Source organism: Zootoca vivipara, chromosome 6 (genome assembly GCF_965207765.1).
Source record: "Zootoca vivipara chromosome 6, rZooViv2.hap1.1, whole genome shotgun sequence".
NCBI lineage: Eukaryota > Metazoa > Chordata > Lepidosauria > Squamata > Lacertidae > Zootoca > Zootoca vivipara.
The window spans coordinates 2,084,331-2,097,953 of NC_142589.1; the positions used below are offsets into that span (position 1 = coordinate 2,084,331).

Below are 13,623 nucleotides of genomic sequence, written 5' to 3' on the forward strand. Positions count from 1 at the left end.
AAAACAAAGACACCACTCCCAGCTGTAATTTCTAACGCAGAAGCAACTACTTTATAATATGATCATGGGACACCTCTGCTACTTCCTTTCTTCCTGATCCCATGAAGCAAGCCATCCTCTGTACAGGATCTCCTCTTACGGGTGAATTAATTAATTAATAATATACTACACGGAAATGTGCACGCGTTTCTTCGCGCTCGCTTGCCACCCTCTCCTCTCCTGCTCCGGGGATCAGTGCGGCAGCAATGCAAGAGGCTAAGCTTCCCCGACAGGTCTCGGGTCCCCGCTCCCTCCCGGTAGGCGAGGCGGCGGCGGCGGCGGCGGCGCCTTTAAGGGGCGGGGAATCCCCTCGTGCATATTCATAAGGGGCGGGGCGCTCTTGCTTTTCCCGCGCGGGGCCGGGTGCTTGAGGCGGGAGCGGCGCGATGGCGGACTCGGGCGGCGGCGAGGAGGTGCTGCTGACCCCGGCGGAGCTGCTCCGGAGCCTGCAGCAGGTGGGAGAGGCGCCGGACGCCTGGGTCCCCGGCCGGAGGGGCGGGGCGGTTCCTCGGAAGCGTCTCTGCGGCGGGGCTGCAGCTGGGCCCGGGCGCCGCAGAGGCCGGATGCGGGAGGCGCGTCGAGGGGGGGGGGCTCCTCGGCCCCCAGTCGGAGGGGCCTCTGCCAAAGCGAACCAGCCGGCAGCTCCGTCCGGAGCCGGAAGCGCCGGGAGACTCCCTCTCGTTCCCTTTGGCAGGGAGACAAGGCAGGCCGCGCGAGGCTCTCGGCTTCCCGGCGCAAGAGCGGGGGAGCAAGACGGGGGCCGGGGGCCCTGGCCCAGCAGCATAAGGAGAGATGGCCGGATCCGGCCCTGCAGCTGCCCAGCATCCTGCTCGCAGCGGCCAAGCAGGTGCCTCTTTGGGGAGACCGGCAGGCGGGACCCGAGCCCAAGAGACCTCTCCCCTCCGGTGGCTTCCAGCAGGCAGCTCTATGTTCTCTTATCATTTCGCAAGATTTACCCGGGCAAGAACCCTTGAGTGCCTCTTTTCCAGCCCCTTCTGGGGTCAGGGTGGTGCCCAGTGGTGATGCGCCTGAAACGCTCATTGCTTGTATGCTACTAAATCAACAACCCACAAAGCTGTTTATTTAGATAAAACAATGTCCATGAGTATGTGCGTGCACTTATATAGTATGTGTTACTTGTTTGTTTGCTAAATTTCTATATCCAGACACCTCAGGGTGGTTCACAGCACAAAAACACAAGATAAAACCACAAAAGACATAAGGAGAAACAAGAACAAAAGCAGAGGAAACCAATGACACCCCCAGCCTCTCCCACAAATCCATTGAAAAGCATGACTTAAATTTGCATCTGTGTGCATATGTAAATTTGTGCAGCGGGACTGTGACTCAAGTCTTGTAAGGACCTTGAATTCAGAGTGTTATAAAGGAGGCTGGGAAATTTTGTACCACCACCGAGATGCCCATTGGCTGTTTTTGCTCTCCAGGCCTGGATGAATGAGATGTTTTCCCCTGAGCTTTTGGAGAGCAAGTCAGAAGTGGTGGACTGTGTGGTCGAGCAACTGGAGCACATGGTAATATGTGGGGCAGAAAGGAAGGACTGTATCTCTTTGGAAAAGCCATGCCCAGATGAACACTTAAGGCATGCGTGGCTAACCCTCTGAGGGCCAAGGGCCACATGGACCTGCAGGCAGGTAGCCAGCCTTCTGGGGGCCACATGTAAAATTGACGTTGGGCTATCTAAAAAACACCCCCATTACATTGTGGGGAAAGGCTGTAGCCCTAAGGTGCATGCAGAGTCTGGTCCCAGGTTCAGTCCTCAAAGGCATCACAGGTAGGACTGGAGATATTCCCTGTCCGAAACCCTGGGGAGCCATTGCCAGTCACTGGACACAAGACAGAGCACGGCAGTATGCACCAATGGTTTGAGTCAGTATAAGGCCAGTAAATTCCTTTGGCATCACAGAATCAGAGCAGGAGGCATGGGAATGGTCAGCAAAAAAACCCTTAAAGTGGACAGATATTGGGGGGCCACAATGACCTTTTGGTGGGGATAGGGTTCCTGTATAAAAAAAAATTTAATTTATGCATAGAGAGAGGTGTATGTCTAATACTTGCATATGTTTTTCAAATGGGAAAGTTAGGTGGGTTTACAGGACCAGAAACATTTCTCATCATAGTGAGGAACGTAAGGAAGCAATCAGGGTTGTTGTAGTTTTTTATTTTAAAAAAGGGTAATTGCAGGCGGCAACAATTTTGCATACATCCAGCTGACACACAACTGCCAGCATGTGGGTCCTTTTGGACCCAGAAGAGAGCAGAACGGGGGCAGGGTGGGTGGCCAATTGCATGTTCTGCTGATGCACAGGGAGCCAGGAAAGGTGGCCGTTTGTATTACTTTTTTTTTAAAAAATGCAGGGGGTCAGCACAAAATTTCTATGGCCTCACAGTGGGAAGGCCCATAAGAGCTATTTTTAAAAAATCTTTTTGTAATTGACACATTTCAGGAGGTCTCATGGGGGCCGGTAAAAAAAACTTTAGAGGGTCTGTACGTAACCTTCAGGCTATGAGTTAGCTGCCCCTGCCTTAAGGGTGTATGTCTTGATTCTCTATCCCCATGTTAGAGAGTCTGTGTCTTACTTTGAAGGAGGCACACTGCATCACACTGGCGTGACCAAGGAATAGGAACAGCTGGAAGCTGGGCTCCCATTTCTCCCCCTGCATCCTTCCATGTGAGCGAAGGTTGCAGCTGTGCAGACAAAAGGGTTTGGCCAACTCTGCCTTCTTCCTCGGTGCAAAACTTCTGATTTTGTGTGACAGGAGGCAAATCTGAAACGGGCTGAGAAAGGTGATCTCAAGGTCAGCATTCACCGCATGGAGGTCGAGAGGATCCGTTACATCCTCAGCAGCTACCTGCGCTGTCGCCTCCGGAAGGTAAGGGCCAGCTATGTTTTGCTTAGAGGTGCTCCTTTCTGCTCTAAATAGGTGAGTTGCTGTGAGAGGTCACATGTCACACCAACTTTCTTTGTGTGTCTTTTTCTGCTACCTGTCGTACAACTTAGTAAGGTAGAGAATGATATCTCATCTTTTCAGCCAGAATTGGCAAATGCTTCCAGCCTCCCTTCTCTCTAGAGAGAGACAGAGTGCGCAGGGAGGCTAAAGGGGGGCCAAGGGCCGTGGAGGGCTAGCCTTGGTAACCTCTGTAATATGTTATGCATGGGATAGTCTTTGAAGAATGTTTGGAAACTTGCTGGTCCTCAGAAGAGGAATCATTTATGTGTACAGCAGTAGCAATCAAATGAGGGGCAGAGCTCATGGGGCAGAGAGCAGGCCTTGCATGCAAGAGGTCGTAGGTTCCTTTTCTATTATCGCCATGTCCAAGTCTGTTGCAGCATGTAGCCTGCTTAGCAGGCTTACGCCATTTATTTCCACTTGCAGATTGAGAAATACTTTCCCCATGTCCTGGAGAAGGAGAAGACTCGGGCAGAGGGGGAGCCAGCCCTCCTATCACCGGAAGAGTTTGCCTTTGCCAAAGAGTGAGTGGGCGGGCCATGGGGAGGCAGGAAAGTGAGAGCAATGGGTGGCTCCTGGCCCTCACTTCTGTGTTCTTAATTTCAGTTGTATTGTGCATCTTCCAGGTGGCCCAGACTAGCTGCCAAAAACACACAGACACAAAACTAGGATTGCCAACTGATCAGAAAGAAAGGCTGGCCTGCTCCTGTGTCTTTAACAACAGCATGCTCTATAGTGGCGGGGGCACATTCCCTCATGGATGCCCTTCCAGTGGTGGGCCTCACAGCTCATGTGAATACCATTGGCAGATTCCAACCGTGCAAAAGCCAAAGCTTTCTACACACCCCATACCCATGTCTCTCAGTCCAGGTACGCATTGCCACCGATCCAGCCAGCTAAAAGCATCTGAGGATGCCATGGTAGCTGGTAAGAGTTGGGACTAGGAAGGTGGAAGGTGGGGCCAGAGACAATGGTGGATGGGGCTAGCTAATTCTCACTTTGTCCCCTCCCTGCTGAGTTCTACACAGGCACAAGACCCCCCCCCTTTGCACCACACCTTTAAGCTGCTGCAATACCCCCAAGCCATAGGTTAAAGGAGCTGAGAATTATTTGGAGATCCCATCCCCACACAGAGTTTGGGAGGGGCAGAAGGAGGAGACCCCCTGCTTCTTGGGTGGTGCTCCTTGTTCTTGTGATGGCTGCATGCTTGTGCCGCTCTGACGCTTCTCCCTTTCCCAGGAAAAGCCAACGACTGTGACTTTCTTGCAGGTACATGGCAAACATTGAGGCTCATCTCAGAAATGTGGCCTTGAAGCACATGCCTCCCAACCTGCAGAAGATGGATCTCCTGAAGTCTGGTAAGCAAGGCCGGACTTGGCAGTGGGCCATCCAAATACTCCCCACCATGTGGCTTTGCAGAAGTTAAGAGGCAGGTCCTTGTTCCGAGGGGCTTACAGGGTTGGCAATGTAGAATCATAGAGTTGGAAGAGACCACAAGGGCCATCCAGTCTAATACCCTGCCAAGCAGGAAATACCATCAAAGCATTCTTGACATATGCCTGTCAAGCCTCTGCTTAAAGACCTCCAAAGAAGGAGACTCCACCACACTCCTTGGCAGCAAATTCCACTGTCGAACAGCTCTTACTGTCAGGAAGTTCTTCCTAATGTTTAGGTGGAATCTTCTTTCTTGTAGTTTGAATCCATTGCTCCGTGTCCGCTTCTCTGGAGCTCCCTAAGCCGTTCCTCATAAGGCATTGTTTCCAGGCCTTTGACCATTTTGGTTGCCCTCCTCTGGACACGTTCCAGTTTTTCAGTATCCTTCTTAAACTGTGTTGCCCAGAACTGGACACAGTACTCCAGGTGAGGTCTGACCAGAGCAGAATACAGTGGTACTATTACTTCCCTTGATGTAGATGCTATACTCCTCTTGATGCAGCCCAGAATTTCATTGGCTCTCCAGCTGGATTGTGATGCTCTCCAGCTGTTGTGGGGCTCCAGGTCCCACCATCACTGACCACTGCCAAGCTGGATTGGGCAGGTGGGGAGTTGGGGATCAGAGCAATGTCTGGAAGTTACCACATAGTCTCCATGCGGTCCTTAATGTACCTTTGCTTTTTCATACCATAAATATGCATGGCATCCAAATCTGTTATCATTTCCTAAATCTAAAATACCTTCATTTTTCAAAATTATCCATTCCCTGAGCCAACAGATGCAGGTTGCTTCATAATAATAATTTTAAATCTGGCTGCGTGAAGCCCCATCTTTCCTTAGTGTCTCTTAACAGTTTATATTTTTTCCTTGGTTTCTTCCCCTGCCATATAAATCTGGAAAGATCTTTTTGCCATTCCTTGAAGTGTCCTGTACCGCTGATCATGGGTATTGACTGAAATAGAAATATCATTCTTGGCAATACATTCATTTTTATCAGTGATATTCATCCCCAAAAAGAAAAATCCATCCTTCCCCAAATCTCTAGGTTTCTCTTTATTTCTTTCCAAATATTTACACAATTGTATTTTTTTTGTATTTATATTCTTCGCTGTACGGTATACCATACACCTAAATACTTAACTTTTTTAGCTATATTTAAATCCGTAGTTTGTTGTAAGTCCTTTTTATATTGTCCTGTCATGTTTGTCACCAAGAGCTTATTTTTATTTTTATTTAATTTGAAACCTGATACCTGATCAAATTCCTGGATCCTCTCCAAAACCTTTAGTATACTGCTCTTGGGATCTTCTACAGCAGCGTTTCTCAACCGCTGTTCCACGGCACACTAGTGTGCCACGAGACGCTAGCTCGTGTGCCGCGACGTGCCGCGACAAAAAGCGCGAATTGCATTGTCACGTGCCTGGCATCCGCCAATAGGCAGCGCTGACCCGCCGGAAAGGAAGCCAGCCGGGTCACGACGCAGGGCGAGCGCAGCTGTCAACAGCCACCACCACGGGAGGGTGGTTTTAGACAAACTTAAAGAAGCTGGCTGGATGAGCTCAACCTGAAACTTGCTGAGCAAAGGATTGTGCTGGCAGAGAAATCAGCGGCTTGTGAAGCCTTATTGCAGGAGATTGCAACCAACACAGCAATTGGCAAGTGTTTCTTACAGTCATAATTATATAGTCAACTAGTGTATTTCAGCCCGTTCAATAACGGGCGCTAGAACATCCCGGGGTTCGGAGAAGCGCTTGTGCAGCGCTTCTCCGAACCCTGGGACCTGTCCTTGCTGTCGGCGATGGGACCCTTGGTCTGACCTAGTGCAGCAGTTCTTGTGTTCCTAGGCAGCAATGATTTCTAGAAGAGTTTCACCAGAAGTGCGAGGGCAGCTGTGCCATTAAAGATCAAGGGACCATTGATAGCCCCACCAGGTTTGGGGGCTCTTGCATTAGCTCAGCATTACATTAGCAATTTATTTCAAATTATAAATTCATTATAGTGAGAGAAGAACAGAGTGTGGGACACATTTAGAGGAGGAGTGCTTTGCATAATTTGCCTCCTGTAATGTGCAACTTTATTCTTGGATGCCAAAACCCATGATTGCAACGTGGTGGATTTTTTTTTAAAGCAAACTCTTTTATTTTCCAATATGTACTGTATGAATACAAATTACAAAAAAGAAGAAATACAAAAACTTTCCAACCGAAATACAGAGTCAACTTATAAAATAAACGGGCGCTAGAACATTCGGCCTTTTTCGGTGGCAGCGGCGCGTGGGGGGCTTTTATTCCTTGTCTAATTGATTGTTCCTTCCCCCCTCCCTTTGATCCTTAATTTATCCCTAATTTTCTCCCCCCCCCCGTTCCCAAACCCCAAGCCAAAGTCCCCCCCCCTTTTTACCTTTACAACCCGGGCTCGGCTGGGGGGTGCGGGGGGTATTTATTCCTTTACCCCCTCCGAAGCTTGTGTTTGGAGTGCGGATCCCGGCTGCTCCGGGGTGTACGCCCAGTTTTTCGGGGGGTGGGGGTGGCTCCTGCTACTTTTGTTGGCCTCCGCGGCTGTTTTTCAGTCACCTGCTGCATCCGGGAGGGAGCTTTGCCATCCGGGGGGCTTGCGCCCACCCCGGCGCTTTCTGAGGGTCCCACGGTTGGTTGGCGCTGAGCATTCGGTGGCCTCCCCACGCCTTTCCTGGCTGTTCCGGCCCAGCGGGGGTCTCCCGGTTGCTTGCGCTGTTTGGGCCTCAATTTCGGGCCTGTTAGTGAGGAGAAGCCGGGGCCTCGATTTTTTGGTCATCCCGGCTTCCTCCTCAGGCCCTTGGGCACGTTGAGAGAGGGCCTGCCCTACTTAGGGGCCTTGCTGCCTGCTCCTGCCTTCCACTGGTGGCCTGCTTTATCTTGCGCTGCTTGGGCCTCCATTTTGGGCCTGTTGGTGAGGAGAGGCCGGGGCCTCGGTTTTTGGAAATCCCGGCTTCCTCCTCAGGCCCTTGGGCACGTTGAGAGAGGGCCTGCCCTGCTTAGGGGCCTTGCTGCCTGCTCCTGCCTTCCACTGGTGGCCTGCTTTATCTTGCGCTGCTTGGGCCTCCATTTTGGGCCTGTTGGTGAGGAGAGGCCGGGGCCTCGGTTTTTGGTCATCCCGGCTTCCTCCTCAGGCCCTTGGGCACGTTGAGAGAGGGCCTGCCCTGCTTAGGGGCCTTGCTGCCTGCTCCTGCCTTCCACCTGGTGGCCTCTGTTTTAACTGCTTATTCAGCCAGTGCAGGGCAGAGGGGTGGGGGTGGGGTGGGGAGAGCGTGTGTGTGTGCGTGCGTGCAGTCTCTGCGTCCAATCCCTGTGTCCCTGGGGCACATGCTCAGTAGCGCAGAAAATGGGACACAGGGAATCTGGATGCAGAGACATAGGGACTTTATTATATAGGATATAGGGCGGCACAGAGTTAATTTTTTTAACTTTTTTAATGGTGGTGTGCCTCGTGATTTTTTTCATGGAACAAGTGTGCCTTGGCCCAAAAAAGGTTGAGAAACACTGTTCTACAGTATTCACAAGGTCATCTGCAAAAGCTTTTAATTTATATGCTTTTCTTCCTAACATTCTTCCTCTTATTGTCTCATCAGATCTTATGTTTCTCACCAGGGTTTCTAATACTAAAATAAACAATAATGGTGACAGGGGACACCCTTGCCTTGTCCCCTTTGTTATTTTGCATTTTTCAGTTATCACATTGTTCACAATCAGCATAGCCTGTTGATCTGAGTAAATTACTTTAATACCTCTACTGAATGCCTCCCCAAAGTTCATCATTTCTATTGTTTTCTTCATAAAAGTCCATGAAATATTATCAAAGGCCTTCTCTATAAACATTATTGCTGCTTGTTTTTCATTCCTGCCCTCCAGATATTCTATAATATCAATTATAATCCTTATGTTGTCCTTCCAGCCTGATCATGATGAATTAAATCCATTCATTCGGTTTGCAAGTATATTGGCAAATAATTTGTAATCATTATTTAATTGAGAAATCGGCCTGTAATTTTTGACTAAAAGCTTTGGAATCAAAGTAATATAGGCCTCTTTCCAAGACTTTGGTACTTTCCCAATATTTAAAATCTCATTCTTTACATCTGTAAGCAGTTGTACCAGAAAGTCTTGTAATTTTTTTATAATACTTTGCTGACAGTTCGTCTTGTCCTGGCATTTTACCTATTTTAGCTTATTTAACTGCATCTTGCACCTCCAGCACCATTATTGGCACATTTTTAAAATCATTTTTTCAATTGGAATTTTTGATAATTTATTTTGTCCTTAAATTTTCTTCAGTTTTCTCTTTATTTTCAGTACATGCTCTGTATCGATCTGTATAATTCCTTACAAACTGCAGTCTTATATCTTTCAGATTGTCTATTACTTTTCCCTCTATATTTAATTTGTATATTAAACTTGCGCCCTGGTTTTACCTTAACTGCCATGCCAGTAACTTACCTGGCTTGTTGGCATATTCAAAAAAATTCTGTTTCATCCTTTTTATTTTCCACTCTATCTCCTGATTTATTATCATTGAATATTGTAACGTCTTTAGTATGTTTTATTGATTCTTTCCCAGTTTTTTTAACCAACTTTCTTATTTTTAATCGATTCTTCCAATATTTCTGTCTTTGTCCTTCTCTAATCTTTTTCTGGTGGGCATTTTGTTGGATAAAATAGCCTCTCATTACAGCTTTATTGGCATCCCAGAACAATGTTATATCTGTTTCTTGATTTAAATTTAATTCAGAATAATCCCCCAGGGCTTTTTCTGCTTTTTGTAAAATATTTCGATTATCTAAAAGTCCTTCATTTAATCTCCATCGAAACAGGATATTTTTTTTCTCCTTTTAATTCAAGTATTATTGAACTATGGTCTGAAAGTGTTCTTGGTTGTATCTCTGTTTTTTTGGTTTGTATTGATAATGCTCTAGAGATCCATACAGAGTTGATTATTCTGCTAGACCAATACAGTTCTGAGAAAAATGTAAATTCTCTGTCCAGTGGGTGTTTAAATCTCCAAATATCAATCAAATTAAAGTTCTCCACTATTTTAAAGAAAGTTAAAATTCATTTTTAAAAATTGTTGGGCTTTACATTTTTAAACATCAAAATGTCACATTATATAACAATAATATCATTCCCCAGTTTCCCCCTCCCTCCATACGACTTCCCTCAACTTCCTCTTCTGGCTTATTTTAACATAATATCTTCTCCTGCTTATTCTACTCTTTTCTCAACTTTTTGGTATCTTTCTAATTATCAAATTATGAATCTTGTTGCTTTTGTATCTCTTCTTATTTTTCAGCTGTATCCTTGGGAGTTTCCTCCCCTTCTCCTGTCAAGGGCTCTGCTTCTCCTAGTTGTTTTTAAGACTTTCTCCAGAATTTCTCCACTTCCGATGTATCTCTGCACCTTTGTTTCTTAATTTATACTAAAAGATACTCCTTCCGGGAATTCCCATCTATTTGGGATGTGATTACTTTTCAAAGCATCTGTCAGGAATTCATAAGGCTTTTGGATATAAGGCTTTTTGGTTGTACTGTAAAGCAATTCATCAGGAATATTCCGTCATTCTGATATTCAGTTTCCCAGTCCCCACTTTGAATTGTACTTGTTAGTCATGCTCATTGAAGTCTCCAGAAAAGTAAATCTGGCTCACTTCCAGATAATGTGATGACAGTCTCACCTTGGAGGAGTGCTTTGCAGACACTTTTGATAGAGAAGCCTTTCCCTCTCTGTGTGTTTCCTTACAGTTCCCAAACCGAATCTGGATTCCTTCGTATTCCTGCGGGTGAAAGAGAGACAGGAGAATATCCTGGTGGAACCAGAGACTGATGAGCAGAGGTAGGAAAGAGACTCCCAAGAATGGCGCTTGCTGAGCTTATCAGTACCCCAAAAAGGAAAGGAAGAGCCCAAACACCAGCATCAAAAATATCTCCCGAGAGAAGTGCTTTCCAGGTGTTTAAGGCGACTACTCCAACCCACCCCAGCAGGACAGAATTAAAACCACAAACTCCTGTTAAAGCCGTTGTTCCCGAGGAACCTCCAACAAGGTGCATCACTTCTGAAAAAGAGAAGCTTTTCCTTAAGACCACTTGCGGCTGATATTAGGCATATCCTTTTGCCTTTTTGAAACCTCTAGCGGCTTACAGCAACAGGCAGGATTGTAGCGAGTTCCTGGGCTTTGCGCACTGGGGCTGAGCTAAACCACTAAAGGTGGTTGGCTGGCTCCCATCAGCTGCTGTCTTAAATGTTATTTTCTAAATGATGATCATAGAATCATAGAGTTGGAAGAGACCACAAGGGCCATCCAGTCCAACCCCCTGCCAAGCAGGAAACACCATCAAAGCATTCCTGACAGATGGCTGTCAAGCCTCCGCTTAAAGACCTCCAAAGAAGGAGACTCCACCACACTCCTTGGCAGCAAATTCCACTGTTGAACAGCTCTTACTGTCAGGAAGTTCTTCCTAATGTTTAGGTGGAAGCTTCTTTCTTGGAGCTTGAATCCATTGCTCCGTGTCTGCTTCTCTGGAGCAGCAGAAAACAACCTTTCACCCTCTTCTGTATAACATCCTTTTATATATTTGACCATGGCTATCATATCACCCATCTGTCAGGAATGCTTTGATGGTGCTTCCTGCATGGCAGGGGGTTGGACTGGATGGCCCTTGTGGTCTCTTCCAACTCTATGATTCTAAATATGTCACAGGCGTTAAGCCTGATTTGTGAGGCTTCCAGTCCTTCTGTTTGGAAAGGCTTGATTATTTTTGAGAGAGGATTGGGAACCTGTGGCTCTCTAGATGTTGGCCTACAGTTCCCACCTTATTCCTGGCGAAGCTTACTGAATGGCAGTTGGAGTCCAACAATATACAGAGCAACATGGGTTCTCCACCCTGTTGTAAGTGTGTGTAAATATTTGCAGATCTTTGACATTTGAAAATATATTTTCACAGAGACCTCAGGGAGAGTGGAGATGGAAATTAGTGCCCTAGTTGAGTTTAATAAATTCCTAGTAACTAGCATGCAAATCAATCCAACACTCCTACTATGCTCAAAAGTACATGTCCATAGGATTGCAACCTTACTGCCAAGGCGGTTGCTGGCTACCCTCGAGCAACGACACTCCAAACCATCTTGTCTTTAATACTTTTATTGTGAAAGTTATTTACAATGCAAGAGCTTCCTCGAAAACATGTCTATTCAGTACTATCAGATTCTCCCAATGGCGCTTTTCGGCTCCTCCCCCAGCAGAGTAGTTTGGGGACCCCAAATCTCCTCCCCCTGCATTTGCGAGCCGTTGATTGCCTCAGTTCCGGGGTGAATTTGAAAGGACGCCCCTCTGCTGTTTCCCCACTGGAACTCTCTGCTGGCCCCACCTTCCTTTCTGATATCCCAGGCTGCAGGAAGGGCTCTTGTAAACTGTCTGAGCCCCACGGGGCCCGCTCCTCTCACTTCCTCCTTCCTGTCCCCTGTCCTTCCGCTGCTGTCTGAGCCATTAGAAGAGCTGGATTTGATGTTCCCTGTAAGCCCACCCCCTTACACTTACCTAACCTTATTATGGCCTGTCTCTTTCAGAGAATATGTGATTGATCTGGATGAAGACTCTCAGCATCTGATCAGATACCGAACCATTGCTCCCCTGGTGGCTTCTGGGGCAGTTCAGCTCATATAAGCAGCATGGAGATGCTTGGACATTCTTGCAAATGCTGAAGCAAAGATTTATCCCACATCAAAAGGACTGGCTGGTAACCTGGTAATTCACCTCCCTTTGCTTGCTGGCGTCTGGACAACTCTTGATGAAGCTAAAATAGCAACTTGAGATCATGTCAGGGGGAATGTCCCCAGAAGACAGGAAAAAAGGGCTGTTATCCCTGGAAAGAGGATTTTGGAGGTGGAGAAGCTTGACTTCTCAAGCAGTCTGGCTTCAGAAAGAGGCAAGGCTGCTGTTCTGTTGCATCTCCAGAAGATGGCAGTGTTTCACTGGACCTGTCCTGGGCATTGCTGTCCAGTTCTTGCAGAAGCTTCTCCTCAGCTGAGAGGACTGTGCCTGCCAAGTGTGCGTGGAAGGAAGGTGTGCCTCCTCCAACTGGGCCCAGCATCCCTTCCTTTTCAGCTTAACGTCTGCAGTAGCTCCCTGGGTGACATCAGAAAACACCAGCCGCTTCTTGCAGGGCCAGAAACAACTTTTGAGGCCATAGGCAGGAATTAAAGCAGAGCAGCTTGTTCCAGGAGGGTCCTTTGTTTCCACTTCTTTCAAGGGTGTTCTCCATCCATCCCTAGCTATGCATGAGTGCTGCCCTTACACTGGGTGTTGGGGCAGGGCCATAGGTCAGGGGCAGAGCAGTTGCCAGGCACACAAAGGTCCTGGAAGCAGATTCCTGGTGGGTGAGATGTCCGCAGGGGAGTTGTTCTGGCCCTCAGTTCAATGCCCTGCCCTCTTTCTAAGCTGCTTGGTTCCACTCTGTGGAAGCCCCGGAGGGTCTGCTGCCAGTCCGCAGAGGCAATACTGAGCTAGATCAACTGTCTTTTGTGTTCTCATTTTGTATTTTTATGTTGTGAAGTGTCCGGTGATCTTTGGATAAGGGATGGTATATTGTTGTTGTTTGGTCGTTTAGTTGTGTCCGACTCTTCGTGACCCCATGGGCCATTGGCGCCAGGCACTCCTGTCTTCCACTGCCTCCCGCAGCTTGTTCATGTTGGTGACTTCAAGAACACTGTCCAACCATCTCGTCCTCTGTTGTCCCCTTCTCTTGTGCCCTCCATTTTTCCCAACCTCAGGGTCTTTTCCAGGGAGTCTTTTCTTCTCATGAGGTGGCCAAAGTATTGGAGCCTCAGCTGCACGATCTGTCCTTCCAAGGAAATCACCCCCTCAGGGCTGATTTCCTTCAGAATGGATAGGTTTGATCTTCTTGCAGTCCATGGGACTCTCAAGAGTCTCCTCCAGCACCATAATTCAAAAGCATCAATTCTTCGGCGATCAGCCATCTTTATGGTCCAGCTCTCACTTCCATGCATCACTACTGGGAAAACCATAGCTTTAACTATATGGACCTTTGTCGGCAAGGTGATGTCTCTGCTTTTTAAGATGCTGTCTAGGTTTGTCATTGCTTTTCTCCCAAGAAGCAGGCGTCTTTTAATTTCGTGAACATCTGCAGTGATCATG

At 47.5% G+C, this 13,623-nt stretch overlaps 1 protein-coding gene across 2 annotated transcripts; it reads left to right on the top strand.

Annotated features, from left to right (window-relative positions):
• Window positions 1-390: 390 nt before the first annotated feature.
• On the top strand, window positions 391-12,691 carry GINS4 (GINS complex subunit 4). Of its 2 annotated transcripts, XM_060276417.2 has the most exons (7): window positions 391-494; window positions 1,485-1,571; window positions 2,818-2,931; window positions 3,436-3,533; window positions 4,279-4,367; window positions 10,214-10,304; window positions 12,036-12,691. In XM_060276417.2, the coding sequence occupies exons 1-7, from the start codon at window positions 426-428 to the stop codon at window positions 12,130-12,132; spliced, it is 645 nt and encodes a 214-aa protein (XP_060132400.2). In that variant the 5' UTR covers window positions 391-425; the 3' UTR covers window positions 12,133-12,691. The 2 variants fall into 2 exon arrangements, with proteins under 2 accessions (XP_060132400.2, XP_060132401.2); XM_060276418.2 differs by lacking the exon at window positions 1,485-1,571.
• The last annotated feature ends 932 nt before the right edge of the window (window positions 12,692-13,623 follow it).

What these genes read in the sequence shown, in the direction of transcription:
- GINS4 (XM_060276417.2), top strand. Translation starts at nt 426, where the DNA reads ATGGCGGACTCGGGCGGCGGCGAGGAGGTGCTGCTGACCCCGGCGGAG. An exon ending in GATGGATCTCCTGAAGTCTG is followed by an intron (nt 4,368 to 10,213) that starts GTAAGCAAGGCC and finishes GTTTCCTTACAG; the next exon opens with TTCCCAAACCGAATCTGGAT. An exon ending in CCAGAGACTGATGAGCAGAG is followed by an intron (nt 10,305 to 12,035) that starts GTAGGAAAGAGA and finishes TGTCTCTTTCAG; the next exon opens with AGAATATGTGATTGATCTGG.